Source organism: Mollisia scopiformis (genome assembly GCF_001500285.1).
Source record: "Mollisia scopiformis unplaced genomic scaffold LY89scaffold_34, whole genome shotgun sequence".
In the NCBI taxonomy this organism is placed as follows: domain Eukaryota; kingdom Fungi; phylum Ascomycota; class Leotiomycetes; order Helotiales; family Mollisiaceae; genus Mollisia; species Mollisia scopiformis.
Genome location: NW_017263614.1, coordinates 449,818 through 467,191, shown reverse-complemented (window position 1 = coordinate 467,191; position 17,374 = coordinate 449,818). Strand labels below are relative to the sequence as shown.

The following is a 17,374-nucleotide window of genomic DNA, read 5'->3' as shown; positions in this document are numbered from 1 at the left end:
GCCTAAAGCTTCAGTGATTAAATTCCAGGCTCTTACAGCGATCAAATTTTTGGTGTTCTCGACAAAATGTCCGTGCACTATTGATTTCACGCTAAAATTCCCGGCTGGCGCTTGAGGGGATAGCCTAAAAATCCTAGAAAATGAAACAAATAGTGTGTTAACTAATCTCTTGTTCTATATTTGCTCAATCGTGAGATGTCAGGTTAGGAGAAGTATGTACGAGTTCAAAGAAGAGCATCATGGCCTAATTCTAGGTCAATGATACAAAACTCGTTCGGAGAAATACAGTATATCATCACTAGGTAGAAACGTGGCTTGAAAAACAGTTATTTGTAATTATAATACCCGATTAAAACTAGTCATCAAGAAAAGAATAGGTGACTTTAAACGCCACGGGACTCACAGTCATGCTATTCAAAGAGATTTCTAATCTTTAGAATACCGTCGAGAAGCTTTCGAGACCTGAACCAATGGCTTGGAAAGAGATGAACAGATGAATACAATTTCCGAAGAAAAAGTATACGAAGAACCAATGATTTTATCGTAGCAGCTACACTAAAAGGCGGAGACGAGGCCCGGATTTTAGTGAAGCTTGGGCAGTCCAATCTACAATCGCTTAGCCTGGCTCTTAACGATCTATACAAGGCGTCATCATTTTCTTTGTTCTGCATCATCCCAAAACTTTTGCTGAAATGTTTCTCGCACTTCTATTGTAAGTACTTATAACAACACTCTCGCCGACGCCTCAGTGGAGAACGAAATTCTATAGCTAGATTTATCGGACACCTCAGCTCTCAAGATGCCGCGCGTCACGAACCGACGAATCACGACTTCGACATCAGCGATAGAACTACCGGATGACATCTTCAGATGGTCTCTCCTTCTGGTAGACTTGGCCATTGTCGTACTTATGTGGTTCAATATTATATATCTTGTAGTCAAAGCTCGGAAACAACCAGAGATTTACAGCCCGCTGAAAAACACAAATTTAGACCACCTCCTCTCGACCATCTTATATACTGGAATATGTACCATTTGTTATATCGGTGCGTATAAGTACACCGCGAGAAAGGTTCCTCGGTTGGAGACGTCTTATGACAAGGAAAAATGGCTGGAGTCCATTGAAACCACTTTCAAAGAGATGTCACGAGACAAGAATATCTATGCAGAAGGGTGGAAACCAAGTCGATATCTCCAGCAGGATATGAAAGAATTCGCTTCGTCCGTTACCGAGCCTAGGAATATCTGGGGCCCATTTTCGAAAGCCGATGAAGTGGTGAATCGGATTGTCTCCGTCTCTTATGTCGTAATGAGTTCGATGGAAATATACAGAATCCGTTGTCAGTACGATCTAGAGCCAAGCTTACCTCTTGCGAATGATTTAAGATTGGGTATCGTGTGTCAAGGCATGCACTTGGCTCTGATTTTCTGGTGTGGATATACTGCCGGATGGAGGTCAGAGATGAGGAGCCTCGCGCGAAGGTTGCGGGTCAAAATCGATGATACCGATCTGTCATTGGAATGGTGGAAAACAAATCTCTACAAGCACATTCGGAGAGAGCAAAGATGGATCATAACTCTTGGAGTTTCTGAATAGCTATCGAAGATATACCTTAGCCGCTTTGCTTGCTTAACCTGTTCTAGATTTTCGAGTCTTCAAGAATCAAAGCCTAGTGTCTAGGTGTGTCCACCCATCCTACATAGCATCGAATGTCAGGGTTTACAATACGTATTGCAACAAACTCAATGGATATGCTTTTTTGGACCTTGTTCGACGGGGATCACAGGAGAGGACCTAAGTGTCCGGGGGCAGATGGCGATATCGGTCCAGTGTATTGAGCTGTACAGATGGAAGTATGTGGTAATCCCCTGAACTATGAGTTCAGGCTGATGTATTGCAATGGTGCGGCAGTGAATACTATGATAAGTTTGGGACTTCTTGAGGATGAGTTGACTTCTCGCGAGCCCGGTTAATATAGGCTGATTCTAGTTGCATTCTTGTGCAGGTGATTTTTTACCATGGAAAGTCGTGACAATGGGTTAGTTCGTCCCTAGCTGTTGAATGATTACGTTTCGGTTCACCAGGACCTTACTCGCTCCTTTGGAACAGAAATGCGTCAAGTATGTCGATTCTTGACTCGGTGAACCAGATGGGATTCCATTCCGTGGTTACGAGGTCGTATCAAGATGCGGGACAAGGTGCTGCGCCACCCATTCAGCGAACGAGCATCTCTGGGGCGAGACCATGCGAAAGCTCAACACCGCTTTTTTACACAATCTCATGACAGTATTCGAATTTTACTGAGGCTTCAGAGCTATCTGAATAATCGAAGTAGATTCTCCCTCACTGACGGGTGAGGCCTCCCTTGCGCTCGCTTAGCGACAAGAACAAATCTTACCCGCAGTTTTCATCATCTCAAAACGTGCTCACGGTACAGGTATAACTCTTGGTATCGGTGACTTAAAACTCTCGAAGGCTTTAGTCTGTCGCTCCTTGCCAGGGCTGCCGGTGAACAAACTTGGACACCAATCCCCTTACGACCCCACCATTTTGACAACCTCGTCGCACCAACATCAGCAAAACATAAGAGAGACGCCTCGCCCATATCCTAAGGGCAGATGAATTTGGAGGAACAACAATTGAATGCAGCTTTAATGATGCAATGCCTGTGCCACGACTAGCCATTCTCAAGTCGAAGATGTCGTCTATGCTTAAGAACCAGACGCGCAGCACAAACTCACGAGACGGGGGATCGAGAGAAACTGAATCCAAAAAGACTGGTTTCTCTGATCTCCCATACGAACTACGAAGAAAAATTTTTCTTCTCACTCTCCCCGAACCCCGCGTGCTCCAAGTCACCCGCAAGAAGCAGCAAGTTCCGCCTCAAACCAATCGCAAGACCACCGCCAAGTCTCAGTCAGCCTCCTCTCCTGAGAAGTACACTGTCAATCCTTCGTCTTATGGTCTCCACCATGCTTCAGCTCTGTCTATCAACAATGAATCTCGAGAGATCGCCCTCTCAAAATTGACCAAAGTCTTCGGCGTATACTGGAATCTCGACATCGACTGGCCGTACTTCGAGATCACGCATGATGCCCATGAGGATGTTGACCTGCTCGCCGAGGTTAGGAAAGCAGGCTATCTAAAATTATTCAAAAACATCGCAATTGATAGAATGCTATGGAATTGGGATGGTTCCACTAATACTATGGAATTCCGCGTCACGTTTGGACACAGGTTTCATGGTTATGAGCATCCGTAAACCACCACCTCCACCACTGTACACAGAAGCTTAAACTGATGGTTCCAGGTTGGAAACGTTGAAGCACTTGCCGAACATCAAGAAATGCGCCATCGTGTACACAGAGCATACTCTACAGAAAGATATCTTGAAGCCATACGCGGCCTGGAATCTTGGTCCTCCATCGCTGGAGACGACGATGTGGATTGTTGGAAAAATGGAGCCTGTTAATAATTGGGATGAAGATCTCGAGCAAACAGTATCTCATATAGAGCAGAATATTGAAACGAGGAAAGGAAAGGTGGAGTTTGGGAATGACGTGGAATTTGAGGTGATGTCGATTCATGGTAGGGCGAGAGAGTTTATTCCTGATCCGCAACGGAAAAGGGGGTTGAGTGGTTGGCAGATGGACTGGTTTGGTTGAAGTAACGGAGGCGCCAAATCGAACGTTTACTTTCTTTCTTAGTCGGAACCTTGTTGTAAAGAGTGGTTCATGCCTGTACCGTGCGCTTCGTCTGGGACCTTACAAAAGAGATCATAATGACAGATTGACACAGAACTGTATCAGGCCTTTACCTATATCTTTCCATTTGAACAGCCGAGGTAGTCTTCCCTGTGCAAAATCCTCGGGCTCGCTTTGCACATAATGAAGGCACGAAGGTAAAGATATTAGTTAGCTGTCAGTATCGAGACCACCTTGACGATAGGTCCTTGGAATAGCTAATAAATGCCTTCGTCGTAACAAGCTACGCTATCCTACTAAGTACGGTCCCAGCTTGAATGTTTCTGCCTATTTGGGCACAGCGACAATAATCGATTCGTTTAGCAAAGGGGTGTATTCATAGATCTCAAGGATCTTCAGGCCCGCTTCCTCCAATAGAGCATACCACTGGTCTTTAGTGCGCTCCATGGCACCAAGAGAGGACATCATGACCAAATCTTGCTGCGTTGCGTGCCAGTGAACGTTCTCATTTGGAAGTACCATATCATCGATGAGAATACGAGAATCTGGGCCCATGGCAGGGATAATGTTCTTGAGGATAATGAGTGCCTTGTCATCAGGCCAGTCATGGAGGATGTTGCGCAGGTAGTAGAACTTGGCATCTGTAAATTGTTAGCTGGAACTTGATCCTGATCTCTGAATCGAAGGCTGAGCATACCCTTGGATGGTTGTGGCTCAAAGAAATTGTGTACGACGACACTGACTCCGTCAATAGACGGGACATGCTGTAATGTCTGAGGCAAGTCTTGAAGCTCCAGTTTCCCAGAGAGTTCCGGAAAAGTCTCCTTGATTGCGATACATTGGTGACCGAAGCCACCTCCAACATAAACAAAAGCAGTCTTTCCATGGAAGTCGCCAAGTAGCGACTTAAAGGGGAACACCGAAAGCCACGACACGGCTCCTGCACGTTGGACTGTCATGAAGCGCTGGAAGTGCTCGAATAGTTTCGGCTGGCCTGGAAACCAGATGAATGCAGGAAGCTCTGTGTTGAATGCCTTTTGGAAAGGCGTTTTGGTATTGTCTGTAATTGCGGCATACTTTGTGTCGATAAGAAAGTCGGGGAGTGCTGCCATGGGAGGCCCCACGGTATCGAAGCTGTATAATATAAGCCGGGCCGTATGGCTTACTGGGGTATCAGAGCATTTACGTGTGGTAGATGCCGCCTTGGTAGTTCTTGTCCGCAAGCATGCTAGTCAAATTGCTCGTAGTAAAATGGTTCTTGCTGGTCTCCTTGATCATGCCTTGCGACGCAAGATACCTCAAAATTCGGCCTTTGAATATCAGCAAGTTAAGGCCTGGTGCGGCAAAGGTATTTCATACCCAATAGCTCTGGAGAAGCTCCATTCTTTTCAGCAAGAGTATCGACACCGAGAGGTTGCTCGCTCGCTTTCAGGGCTTCGAAGATACCTAGATCAATGCCAACACGGGCCAGAGATATTTGAAGTTGCTGTTGTAAGGAGTCAGACCAGGTCGGAGGAGTGAGCATGAATCTCTTAAATTTCACTGACCACGCCTCCAAGTCGCCAGATTGTGTCATATGGAGTCTCGATCTCATTTTGCAAGCTTTTCAGAGTGTCCAGCACCTTCCTGCGCCCAGCTTGATCGGCGGTCTTTGCCAGAGCCAGAATTTGAGCGCTAATGGCTTCCATCTTCAGGGACGGGGGATTTGAAAAGAATTTATGGGGTGTTAATTTTATATTAGGGCAATGCTGACTCGGGGTGTGAGCTTTAAGGCCAATTGACGCATGCTGATTGATGCGGTGGGGTTGATGACTTGAAGTAAGAGATGGTCTGCGATAGATAAAGACAAGGTGGGAGGCGATGACTTTGTTTTAATATTAGGACGCTCTGCACGTTGCGCGGAGGATTTAAGGGTAACTAAGAGCTTCGTTCATTCGTCCGCCCGGTTCGCCCGCCAGGGTGTAGCTTTGACGCCGGCCAGTCGAACCCTTGCTAGCCCGTCCCGCCTTTCTCTGCTTCTGTCTCCATGCTTTTCCTGCCATGCCTCATAAAGCTGCGTTCAAATCAACATTTATTGAAATTCAAATACATGAAGTGTAGGCCTTAAGTGCTAAATATTTGTGGAATGGCCCTTGCAAGTATTTGGAAATTCAAGAACACATATTCACTCGGATCTAAGCTCAAAGAAAGTTAAGTCTAAAAAAGCTACTGTAAGAATCCTTGTTTATACCTTGCAACGCACTCGAGCCTCATCGATAAGCTTTTAGTCTGTGATGACACTGTGTCTATCATATGGCGCAATGGACTCGCTAGCCCTCTGAATACGGCGTACAGTTGCGAATCATCAGCTTGTGTCTCCATGAACCACGTACAGTGGATAGCGATTAGACGCTCGTTAACCATTAGACGCTTTGGTTTCGTGTGGATAAAGAGATGCAGCCAATTATGATGCAAAAGTTTGAGTTTTGCGTCTACTGTAGGGCTCAAGTGGGGGTTTTGGGGTGGTCCAGCGGGTGCACGAGCAGACGATTGCAGGCAATTCAAGCTTGCAAAGAATATCGACCCCGAAGAACCCGGTAGTGGAAGATGACTGCGTCTCGCAGCCAGTCGAGGGAGCTAGTCTAAAAAGAACTTTTATGTCGTAGAGTGGCACATGAATTATTCCAACATATAACTCTAAGTGGTCAGAAGGTGCCCCTCTTTGTGTAGCCGCATCAGCACTTGCGCTGGCCTAACCGCAATGGAACAACAAGGAAGTGGCACAGCCGGCTAATACCCCAATACCGTAGAATAAATATTGAAAACGTACATAATTCGTAAAAAGCACCCAATCGAAACTTGTTTGAGTCTCCCAATTAGATCGCCACAAAATTACCGCACGCTTTTCAGTTTCCTCAAAGTGAGAGACTATCTGGGCATAGGACGATCTGATGGAGGCTGTCATTCTCCAAACATCGCCGTACGGCCTCATTATTTGTCTCGTTTATTGTACTTTCTAATTACTGCTACTTCAAGTTTGAGACATCCTTTCTATTCTTGAACTACCTAGCTATAACTTCGTGTGACACTACCTCTCTCGGTGTCTTTTTTCTGGACAAGGCTTTGGTCTATCGATGATCTGTATGCTACAGAAAGAGGAAAGATACCCCTAACGAGGCCACTATCAAATCTCAAGATCAAAAGCTCTTCACCTCAATATCAAAGAGGCAGTTACAAAGCAGTAGTGTGAAAAAGAATCTCTATGTGGAGAGGATTGGCGCTCTTTGTATGACGAGCAGTCGTCAAAGGTTGAAAAGCTTGCGCTGTGTATACATTCGAACATGTAGAATACAAGATCGGGACCGTAGAGTCTCAAATTTTCATGGTTTGGTGCTCTATTGACAGAAAACGTTCTGCCAACTTTCTTATATCAGTAATCTTGTACTTCACTCTCTGTTGATTGAAATAGAATAAAATATATTCTTGAAATGACTGTTGCATGGTCTCCTACAACATTATGAAAATGAAAAGGTCTTCATAGCAACTGAGAACCTTAATTTAAGAACACTTCACATGTATCAAAATTCAAGGAAATCCTGAATTCAAGCGAGTAAGCTGTTAAATCAGAATACTTCGAAAGAGACGTGCACTTAAAACCAAGTTTTATGCTTCTAGGCCCGTCAGCCCAAACATCATCCGCTTACTCAAATCATATTTCAACCCACCTTCAGAGACTGTGAGCAAAGTCTCAAGGCGAATCCTACAAAACAAACAAAGACGTTGCAACAAGAACCCCCACAGCCACACTCGTTGACCACTTCGCAGACTTTCGGTGCACACAGGCTCCAGAGCCGGTTTTCGGGGGAGTAGTGGTACAGGTAATATCCCCAGCCCCAGCCTTTTGTAAGCAGGATATGAGTGTATTCGTATTCTGTTCCAACTCGTCTGCTGTGGTAGCGTTCTCAATGTTACAGACCAGAAAGCAGCCAGGTGGTGCGTTGATCGGGCTGTATGCGTATGGAATACCAGGTTTGGATCGTAGATTGAGTTGCGATTGAAGAATTAGAGAGCGGAAACGCACAAGAGTTGGGAGGCCCTCCTGGTACTGCGTAGGGCTGCCCACACAGAGTGCTGTTGTACATTCTTGCGGGCATGGTATCAGTTGTTTGAGGAACCCGTTGAAATGAGATATGCAGGACAGTTTGACCTTCAGACCCGTTTTGATATCAGCACGGTTTCTAGATCCCTACAGGAATTCCACCATCAGCTTACCTGCATCGAATTGGACTTACCTGGATTGGATGCAAAGCGTCAATGTAATTACCGAACTTTTCTTTATTTCAAATCAATCGCTGAGTTTGAATGACTTTTTAAGGGAAATGCAATAGGGCTATATGGCAAGAGCTGATGACAGAATTGTTGGCTTTGGCAAGGTTGCAGTCTGTTGGATGCAGATCCAACTAACATATTTGACGTCAGGTCGGAACTCCCAGCTTTTTGATAAGTCACCGCAGCGAATGCGGCGAGGAAGTGTAGGGTTTTCGGTAACGAGCTTGAAGGATGAAATACAGGGCAAAGGTAGATTTAATCTAGGCAGGCACAGATCCAGACTAAATGACATCAAATCTGAGGTCTGCTGACCTTTAGATTTTGTTTGAGACATCGCTCCAGACATGGAACTAATACTCTGAGTCTCGTTGCAAGCCAATTAGTAGCCGCTGATTAGGCATGCAGCTGAATTATGTATCTTTATTCTTTCAGATCTTGATTTCTCCTCCAGATACAATTACAACCCGTGTTTTCAGATTTAGAAGCTGTTTTTATGAATATATCTAAAGTGCTCTCCCACAAGTCTTGGAACTAACTCATTTCACAAAACGCGCACTTGTTCACATGGATCAATTGAGAAATGGGACAGGGGCTTTGGAGAAGAGGACTAATTCATAACGAAGATACAACTGACGCTGAATACTTTCCTTATCATTGAGATAGAAAGTGAAGCTGACGTTGTCGCTTATCATGCTTTCGCTTTCGTTATCGAAAGGCAGTATTGAAGGTTTTGTCAAGATTACAACCATTCTTGATTGTTAGTCTATGCCGTCCAATAGCTTCGGCAGAACAGTATCTGTGAAAGCCCAAACATTACTCGAATAATCGGGACACCATAAACCTCCTGTATACCACGTACTTTTGTGACCTTGGAGCGCATAGAGATCTTGAACGAACCCTGCCTCAAGTTGCGCGACAGATTGGCCCCATGTGACGCTGGAGTGATTGGAAATTGCGACAACCTCGGAACTAGGGGTGCTACTACCAATTGGTGGGAATGCGCCACCGTTGTAAAGGACTTTCATTTCTGCCACGATCGCCTCGCTTGCTTCAACCTCAGTAAAGCTCTCCTCGGAACCAAAGATGATCCAAAAGTAGCCTGGTGCTCCATTCCACGTAATGCCAAAGCTGTATGGTTTTTGTGCACTCGTCGAGTTGGCAGGAGTTACGAACGCAACCGACGTATTGTCAGGAATCAAATTCGTTTTGAGAACGGCTGTATAGACTGTTCCGTACGACCAAGTGCTAAATACGGCTGTTTCCTGCTTATCAAGGCCCAATACTGCTAGATTTTCGATTGATGGCTGGGATGCCACGAGCAGGCGCTTTGCAAAAACCAATGTTCTCTTTCCCGTCTGAAGATTCTCAATGACAAGCCTGACGCCATGATCAGATCGATTTGCTTCTATGACAGTGCTGGTGAGAACTACACTTTCGCCTAAAAGTCGTTCTGCATCTCCATATAACAAGCTATTGTTGAAAGGGACAGGGTCGAAGAAGGTGTTATTCAGAAAACCCTCTACAACAGGTGTGCCGAAATTCTTAACTACGAACAGAGTTGGGTTAGTCGTGCTGATACTCTGTCCAGAGACGACAGCAAGAACAGGTGCCATATCCTCCAACTCGTACTTCGTCACGAAGTCGGAGAAGGGCAGAAGGAGATCCGCAGGGATTTGCTCTCCAGGAGGGAAGTCCCAGTATCCTGGGAGCAAAATATCATTCCAAGGCACTATTACGTCGTAGTATCTTTGTAACGCGGCAACCGAGGAATTTAGCGGTGGACCAACCGGGACATTGACAAGTTTCCCTGTGTTCGGATCAACATCAAGCGTGTTGGACGAGAAGAGAACATTAGGTTGGAGTGGGATCCCGAATCGCTCGAAAAATGCTTTGGCACCCTTGTAATCGATATAAGACTGGACACCATAATTAAAGGCTTCGCCGGTCTCAGGATCGGTATAAGTATTAACATGACCTCCCTATTCAATCACAGCGTTAGTGCTTGTGTCCGCTCGCTTGATTAGAATGCGTACCAAGACAGCCTCCATTTCGATAAGAAGATCGCTCTTCCCATAATCCTCACGGAGACGAACCGCTGCGTATGTACCGCTAGCACCACCTCCCAAGATTGCTACATCCGTGTTTACGACCGAAAGTGGGTAGTGTCCTGCGATGGCCAATTTGGAGAGGACCAAAGCTTTGAAAATAGTACCAAGAGGACTTCTCCATATCCAAGAAATTGAGATAGACATCGTTACGTATTGATGCTTTCATATGCCACAGCCTATTTAGGTTGTAAATGAAACCAAAATAAGATTTTGAGGACGAAGTCATAGTTTTATTTTCCAGCGTCGTACATTACCAATTACTCAGCGATTATGAATATTCATAATGGGCACACTCATAGAATTATCTTTGGCAGGAGATTACAACGGTGTATGTAGCGTCTCCAACTTTACTGGACCGAAGCTCAGCACGCAATTTTATCTGCAGGCAAGGTTGCATTTGAAGTGTTAAGCTGCGTCGATTTATTGTCAGCCTGCATGCGCGTCCAATCAAGGGGCCTGTGCCCTGCATTTGGCGTCAGACGAGCCACTGTCGTCGGCCGACGTGCTGACTTAATAGATTGAACTGCCAACAAGAAACTTCTTTCACGTCTGTGTCCTTTCAATCAACTTGATCGTATCTTCTGGCAGCCTTCCTCACAGAGCGCTAGTGTAGCGTTATTGTTATTGACATCTTTCGACGGCTTCTAAGCTTCCAATAATCTCATCGGCATTGCCCACGAGAGAAGTCTCGTCACTATATTAGCCATGATCGATATGTTCACTTTTTGATGCAAGAGGTGAAGTACTTTGCTAAAAGAATGTGAAGTATGTTCAAGAAGAAGCTATATACAAGACTCAGAAAACACCCCCTTCCCTATTTGCATCAATGTCACTTCAATAGGTCCAAACAAATCGGCATGGATGCCAGCCAATAATTGCTCACAGATTATAAACACTGAGAGTAGTAGGCATTAGCAGCTTTACAGGTAGTGCCCGAAACACATGTTGTTGCTCCGGTCCATCCAGTTCCACCGCATTGGCCCCACCTATATTTGTTAGTCTGAAGGGATCAACTCAGGAGAGAGATTCAACTCACTTTGCGACGGTACCGCTTCCACCTCCTGAGGGGGAAGAAGGAGTCGAGCTTGGAGCAGTGCTTGAGATGGTGGTTGTTCCAGTTCCACCTCCGCTTCCACTTGAACCGGTTCCTTCTGAGACCGTGACTGAGATATATGATTAGTGGGTTGTCTCCAAGGGAGACCTGAGCTTTCTCGGAAAGACTTACTGCTAGAAGAGCCACTGCTATGGTAGCCTTCGGTGGCCACAATTTGATAGTTGAAAGTACCCATCTTCAACCCAAGAGCAGCCCAGGCATTGAAGTGGTTTGACGTAGTGACAGTTCCACTCGTGCGGTGTGTCTGTCTCACAGACCAATACTGCTGAAAGGTAGAAGTTCCTTGGATCGAAGGCTCATTTGTTCTCGTCGTCTGCAAGATATCATAGGTACCTCCGTCACTGACCACCGTCCCCAGCTTTGTAGCGGCAGATGAAGGATTGTAGGTTCCGTAGGACTCGACGATATAGTACTCAACAAGCGGCGAAGTGGTCCAGCCGTATACGGAGAGATATGAGTTGCCGTTAGGGCTGTAAGTACCGCTGTAAGAAATTGCTCGAGCGGCTCCAGGCATCCAGCCAGTACCTCCCACAAGATTGCCTTCACCGGACCAGGTCACTAGTATCAATGAGCGTTAATCACTTATAAGGAAAGCAGTAGGTTATAAGGAAGTGCCATAGAGAAGTCAAGCAGATGATAAGCAGTCAAAGAAGGTAACTCACTAGTGTATTGGCCGGCAGACCCAAGTGTGAAAGTGCCTGATCCACCGCCATCTGTCCAATAAGAATAATAGAAGCCGTCCTTAGTACCAGTCGAACTCGATGTAATAGCTTGACGTTCGACAAGTTCTCCCGGGCTGCGCTTAGCAAGCTCGTTGGGCAGAACCAAAGCTCCAGCAACAGCAGACAAAGAAATAATCAAGGACGAAAAAGACACCATGATGAAGGATGTAGTTGAAGCTTTGATTTGCAACGTGAGGAGATGTCCCAACCTTTATAATCGTCTGATTGACCACGCCAAAGCCATTCAATGCTCCGTTGACCCTTAATAGAAATATTTAGCGGAACTCGAAGACATTGTTCCGTTTCCCTAGACTAGCTAGGAAGCCAAGAGTCGAAAGCATGTCAGATGCCACGATTGTTTGTTTAAGGTTCTATTTAAGGTTGTTCCGACTCCGGTCATGGACGTTTTAGGAAATGATTTCTTTTCCGGTGATTATCTCCCGTTCAAACCGCAGATTTCTTTTTCGTTTCCGGTTTCCTTTCCGAAATGTCAAGCCAAGAGCCTCTCTATATTCAACGCACTCGCTCCAGTGGCCGAGACTAGATCAATTAACTAGAATCAGTAGTCTATGCTTGGATTCTTCTGGCGTTGTGGCTGACATACCTGCAATATCGGGTGACTTGAAGAAGGGCGAAATCGCTTGAATAGGGGGCTTGGTTCGCTTATTTAGGGCCGTGGCGGGTTCCGAGTTAATTAGGCTCATTTCAAAATCCGAGGCAAGCCTAACCACATGGCAATTCCGGGGTCGAGAATGAGAAAAACAGGGGTTTATTTAAATGAAGATCCCTCAAGTGGACATAGTAATATGGTTGAATTGAAGAACTAACAAGGGAAAACACTATTCAGATTTAGGCGGCTGCGGGCCGTACGCGACAGGGTCTACTCCGGGTTTTGAAATGGAGGGGAAGGCGGGCGTTTTATGTTTATCCGGCCTCGACTTTTCTATCATGTCTGGGTAAAAGTTGATCCTTTTCGCCGTGTGGAGGCAATCATCGCGTACGTGAAAGCCCACACAAACTAAGAGAAAGTTCTCTTTCGCGCTTAGGAATTAGAAAAGCTACTTGCTATGTTCTAGATAATTCAATGGAGTGCTTCGGTGCCAAGTTTGCGGTCAGAAAGTATCTCATCAGCCAAAGATTTTGCCCGTTAAACAAAAACTTTTCTTCATAACGAGAACTGTGGTAAGTCCCAGAGCGACCTTCTCTGCTTCCACAAAGAAATGCGATAGCAACAAGTTATACATATTTCGGGAACGCAAGTCTGTAGTCTAAGGTGTGCATATGATACGTTTTCTGAGTTGCTGTTTCCTAAACAATCGTTTTCTTGCAATGGCGCAGTGTTCAAAGCCAACATTGACTGCAAGTCGTCAATCGATAGGTCCATCGAATACAAGTCCTCTCAGGTTGGTCTCGTACTTTCTGGTGCAGTCTCTGCACATTGCGCAGCTTCGGAAAGCACGACTTCGACACAAAATTCTCTACCAAAACAGCGCGGCGCCCAGTACGAAAGGTTCATCAAAGTTCGAAACGACAACTTCGGATTCTAGTCAAGAGCTCCCACAACAAACACAATGCAGATCCAGGAAAGATTAATCAAGGGTAAAAACGAATCGTCCTGATCTTAGGGAACTTATGACTTGATCAATATCCAGTTGACCACTCGCCACATCATCAACTATAAAGCCATTCAAGGTTGAGTGAGAACGAGCAGACCTGTAGGCGTACACTTGTGTATATGTTGACCAATACGTAAGACTTTGCTTTCATCCCAATTCAATCTCTTCGATAATTTAGATCTACGCTACAGAATTGTGCCGTTAGTCACTCGCTTATGTATGCGCGCTAGCACCAAGATTGTATAGGCACTACATAGGTAGGATCTATACATCTGACGCCTTCCAATAACTTGCTCCACCAAACGAAGCCATGCAAATACTAGAAAGAGCCTATACTTTCGACCTAGATGCTTCCACTTTGAAGTGGAAGCATCCCAACGTGAACTTTCCCTTTATCAAGTACCGCTTCGAGGACCAATTCATCGAGGCGGAGAAGTTGGGCAGTCCTCTACCAGACTATGAGGCTCCAAAGCCAGCAAAGGATAGGCATTCTGGACGACTCCGCCCCCTGAAGAACTCTGCATCACAATCCACGATTTGATTCACTTAACGAAAGGCATGCCTAACGTCTGGCAAGACGACGAAGCGCTTCGCTGGAGGACATATCATAGGTGTCGAAACTTGGACAATCATACACATACACGTACACACCTTTCCCTTCTATTACCTCATTAGAAGATGCGAAACACACATCATCGGACGATTTCAGTTTCTCTGTACAACTACTTAGCACAACAAGCAAAGAAACCCAACACGAAAACCATACACGCCAACTTTTCTCTTGCTTGCTATCACCTCGACAAGAGGTACACACAGCACACAGCACCCATCTCCCCATTTTCTCATTTTTTTTCATATGTATATAGCGTAGCGAAAAAGAAAGCCAAAAAACACAAAAACAAGAAACCCCAATCATCTCTTCATCATCCGTGACTCCACGTGACATCTCCACCCCATGCCAGCGAATCGTAACCCTTGCACCTTATCAACGTCGATGAAAGTAATTAAAACCACACAACGTAGCATGGTTCTCAGCCAAAAAAATAAAGCATGAAATACCAAAGCTAACAGCCCCATATATGTCACTTCACAATTGACTTGGTTAACCTCATTGAACTGAGCCCTTCGACAAACTGCTTCGTCGCCTTTCCAACCTGTGACTCACGTAGTATGGTACCATCATGGTGAGTATGTGGAGTGAGGCATAATAAGCAAATCACAGTTAGCGCTATCACGAGAAAGACCTCTAATAAACCATCAACTGTAAAATAATGCTGACAGTTGAAAGAAGCGAGTTGCCCACACTGGGTATCTTCGCATGGCCCTGTAAAATATTAAAACGTGCAAATTGTGAAAATATTTCAGTACCACAAGCTTCGTTGCGGTGACTGGGTATGCCATTATGCAAGCTCTCAACACACTGTACTCCGAAGTTCATATATTTTGACTCTCGTCTGGTCATACCCACAGATACGAGAAAGCTTCGATTTGGGACGATAGTCCGATTGTAACAACACTACTAGCACTCATTGCTTTGGCAGAACATATCCTTCTGGGAGGTCCTCTCTGCTGTAATTGATGTTGGTCAGCTGAATTCATGATTATGCTATGGTAGAGATTTGAAACGCACAGAAAAACGCCAACTTCCGCGACATAAATCATCCAATACTTGACCAACTCGTCCAAGATGTCCGACTTCTCTTCTGCTAGATCGTGGATCTCGCCCATATCTTTTTCCAAGTCGAAGAGCTGCCATTTCTCCGGCCTCTTTGGCTTGGGAGTGAATACGGCTTTGTACTTTCCTTTCCTGACAGCTTGGTGGAAGAACAGTTCCCAACCTGTCACCGTTTCTTCATTATGCACCTTCGAGGTATTTCCAGACAGATGTGGAACCCAGGACTTGCCCTTGACCGGAACGACCTCCCTTCCTCGGAAGTGGCCCTGCGGTTGCGGAATTCCAGCTAAATCAAGTATGGTAGGAAGAATGTCCATTACGGTGGTAAAAGCTCCCGAGATCTTATCCTTTGAAGCCCCAAACAGCTGTGGATAATGAACGATGGCTGGGCATCGAATTCCGCCTTCGGTCACGAATCTTTTGTGCAGTGCCGATGGTGCAGTGGAAGCTTGCGTCCATCTTGGCCCATACCATATGAATGAATCTGCATTACCAAGATTGTCGAGATCGTTGTTATAATGCTTGCTGATTGACTGCTTGATAACATCTCCAGTCATGGGAATTGCCTCGATAATCGCACCTTCGGCACCGTTGTCCGACATGAAAAAGATGAAGGTATTGTCAATCTCTCCCGTCTCTTCAAGGTACTTCACAACTCGCCCAATGTTCCAGTCCATGCGGTCTACCATACCAGCGAAGACTTCCATAGTTTTGGCAGACCACATTTTCTCATCCGCTTCCATCGCTGACCATTCTTTGTCGGTTGCAACAACCGGATGAGGTTCTACATCAGCGGAGAGCAGTCCAAGCTTGATCTGACTTTGTAACCTCTTTGCTCGCAATACATCAGGACCTTCGTCGTAAACTCCTTGGTACTTCTTCACGACTTCAGCTGGGGCTTGAAGGGGCCAGTGCGGGGCTGTGAAAGGCAAGAAGGCAAACCAAGGAGCATCTGCCTTCTTGACATCGAACTTTTGCTCTTTCAGAAACTCAATCAACCGTGATGTGTAAGTATCTGACGAGTAGAAGTCTGCAGGGAATGTCTTGGGATCAACTATCTTGTCGTCCTCAGCGTATAATGATGCCCAATGAGCAAAAACACGACGCCCGTCAGGATGCACTGGGTCGTATGCATAGTGATTTGAGCCTCCAGGTAGAAGGGCAAACGAGCGATCAAATCCTCTAGCATGAGGCGTTCGGTCCGTCGTGAGACCAAGATGCCATTTGCCAGACATCGTTGTGTAGTACCCAGCGTCTTGGAGAAGTTCAGGTAGAGCCGCAACGCGGTCGTTCAGATAACCTTCGTAGCCTGGAAGTTTTTTCCAAGGCGAGTCGCTGTCACCCCAGTACCTGTGAGTTTTAGGATCACGTTTGTGTGACACCTTCTTCATGTCTGGAAACTTACGCCATTTGGCCCAAACCTACATGCTTGGGTCAACTAAACTTTGAATCTCTGGGAGTGGGTTGCCACTTACCTGCAATATGATTGTCTGTCCCACTCAAGAGCATTGACCTCGTGGGAGAGCACATACTGGCGGTATGAAAATCCGTCAACCGTACTCCATTGTGTGCCAATTTGTCAAGATTTGGGGTCTGGATTTCACCTCCAAAGGCGCCCACATCTGACCAGCCCAGATCATCTGCGACGACTAGGAGAAAGTTGGGCCTCTTTGGTGCTTTGTTTCCGTCTGTCATGACTGTGACACTCATATATTTCGAAGTTTGTTAGATAATATGATAAAAGTCCTAGATTCCAAGAACGCTACTTTCCAGCACGTACCGTGACAGCTGCGGAGACAAGCTTTCGGGGCATTTGCCTCTATTCGAAAGCTCATCCGAAAGGAAGGGATGGTGCAATCGATGCAAGCTGCAGGTGCTGCAGTGATTGATAATACATGCTATGGTGCAGCTGGAACATGAACTCGGAAGACTCCGAGGTCAATGGCATTATAGGATGAATTGATGATCGTCGTGTTTGGAGGTGGAGGATACAGAAGAGGTACTCGTAAATGGGGCTCATTGATGGAAAAATGGTGGACCGAGGCCCCCGCTGTGCTCCGTATTAAGCATCAGAACATTCGTCCTTACGTTAAGCTTACCAGGCACCTGAAGATGCAAGCTTCTTC

The 17,374-nt window shown here is 45.8% G+C and overlaps 6 protein-coding genes across 6 annotated transcripts; 2 read left to right on the top strand and 4 right to left on the bottom strand.

Moving 5' to 3' along the window:
• Nucleotides 1-799: 799 nt before the first annotated feature.
• On the top strand, nt 800-1,597 carry LY89DRAFT_742387 (uncharacterized protein; the record flags this gene model as incomplete). The annotated part of the gene is made up of 1 exon (XM_018220819.1): nt 800-1,597. The coding sequence occupies one exon, from the start codon at nt 800-802 to the stop codon at nt 1,595-1,597; it is 798 nt and encodes a 265-aa protein (XP_018062448.1).
• A 1,005-nt stretch (nt 1,598-2,602) lies between these two features.
• LY89DRAFT_789328 (uncharacterized protein) lies at nt 2,603-3,789 on the top strand. The gene is made up of 2 exons (XM_018223238.1): nt 2,603-3,259; nt 3,312-3,789. The coding sequence occupies exons 1-2, from the start codon at nt 2,664-2,666 to the stop codon at nt 3,664-3,666; spliced, it is 951 nt and encodes a 316-aa protein (XP_018062447.1). The 5' UTR covers nt 2,603-2,663; the 3' UTR covers nt 3,667-3,789.
• A 243-nt stretch (nt 3,790-4,032) lies between these two features.
• On the bottom strand, nt 4,033-5,510 carry LY89DRAFT_659800 (o-methyltransferase-like protein; the record flags this gene model as incomplete). The annotated part of the gene is made up of 5 exons (XM_018212528.1): nt 5,253-5,510; nt 5,065-5,191; nt 4,892-5,015; nt 4,403-4,839; nt 4,033-4,346 (listed from the first exon to the last, which is right to left on the bottom strand). Exons 1-5 carry the CDS (start codon nt 5,391-5,393, stop codon nt 4,033-4,035), a joined length of 1,143 nt encoding a protein of 380 aa, XP_018062446.1. The 5' UTR covers nt 5,394-5,510.
• Nucleotides 5,511-8,771: 3,261 nt separating this feature from the next.
• LY89DRAFT_659797 (uncharacterized protein) lies at nt 8,772-10,265 on the bottom strand (the record flags this gene model as incomplete). Its single annotated transcript, XM_018212527.1, has 2 exons — nt 8,772-9,992; nt 10,047-10,265. The coding sequence occupies 2 exons, from the start codon at nt 10,263-10,265 to the stop codon at nt 8,772-8,774; spliced, it is 1,440 nt and encodes a 479-aa protein (XP_018062445.1).
• Nucleotides 10,266-11,007: 742 nt separating this feature from the next.
• LY89DRAFT_600299 (family 11 glycosyl hydrolase) lies at nt 11,008-12,114 on the bottom strand (the record flags this gene model as incomplete). The annotated part of the gene is made up of 4 exons (XM_018210152.1): nt 11,008-11,107; nt 11,158-11,272; nt 11,347-11,793; nt 11,898-12,114. 4 exons carry the CDS (start codon nt 12,112-12,114, stop codon nt 11,008-11,010), a joined length of 879 nt encoding a protein of 292 aa, XP_018062444.1.
• Nucleotides 12,115-14,959: 2,845 nt separating this feature from the next.
• On the bottom strand, nt 14,960-17,227 carry LY89DRAFT_711854 (alkaline phosphatase-like protein). Its single transcript, XM_018217932.1, has 4 exons — nt 16,724-17,227; nt 16,654-16,669; nt 15,204-16,598; nt 14,960-15,142 (listed from the first exon to the last, which is right to left on the bottom strand). Exons 1-4 carry the CDS (start codon nt 16,956-16,958, stop codon nt 15,100-15,102), a joined length of 1,689 nt encoding a protein of 562 aa, XP_018062443.1. The 5' UTR covers nt 16,959-17,227; the 3' UTR covers nt 14,960-15,099.
• Between the last annotated feature and the right edge of the window lie 147 nt (nt 17,228-17,374).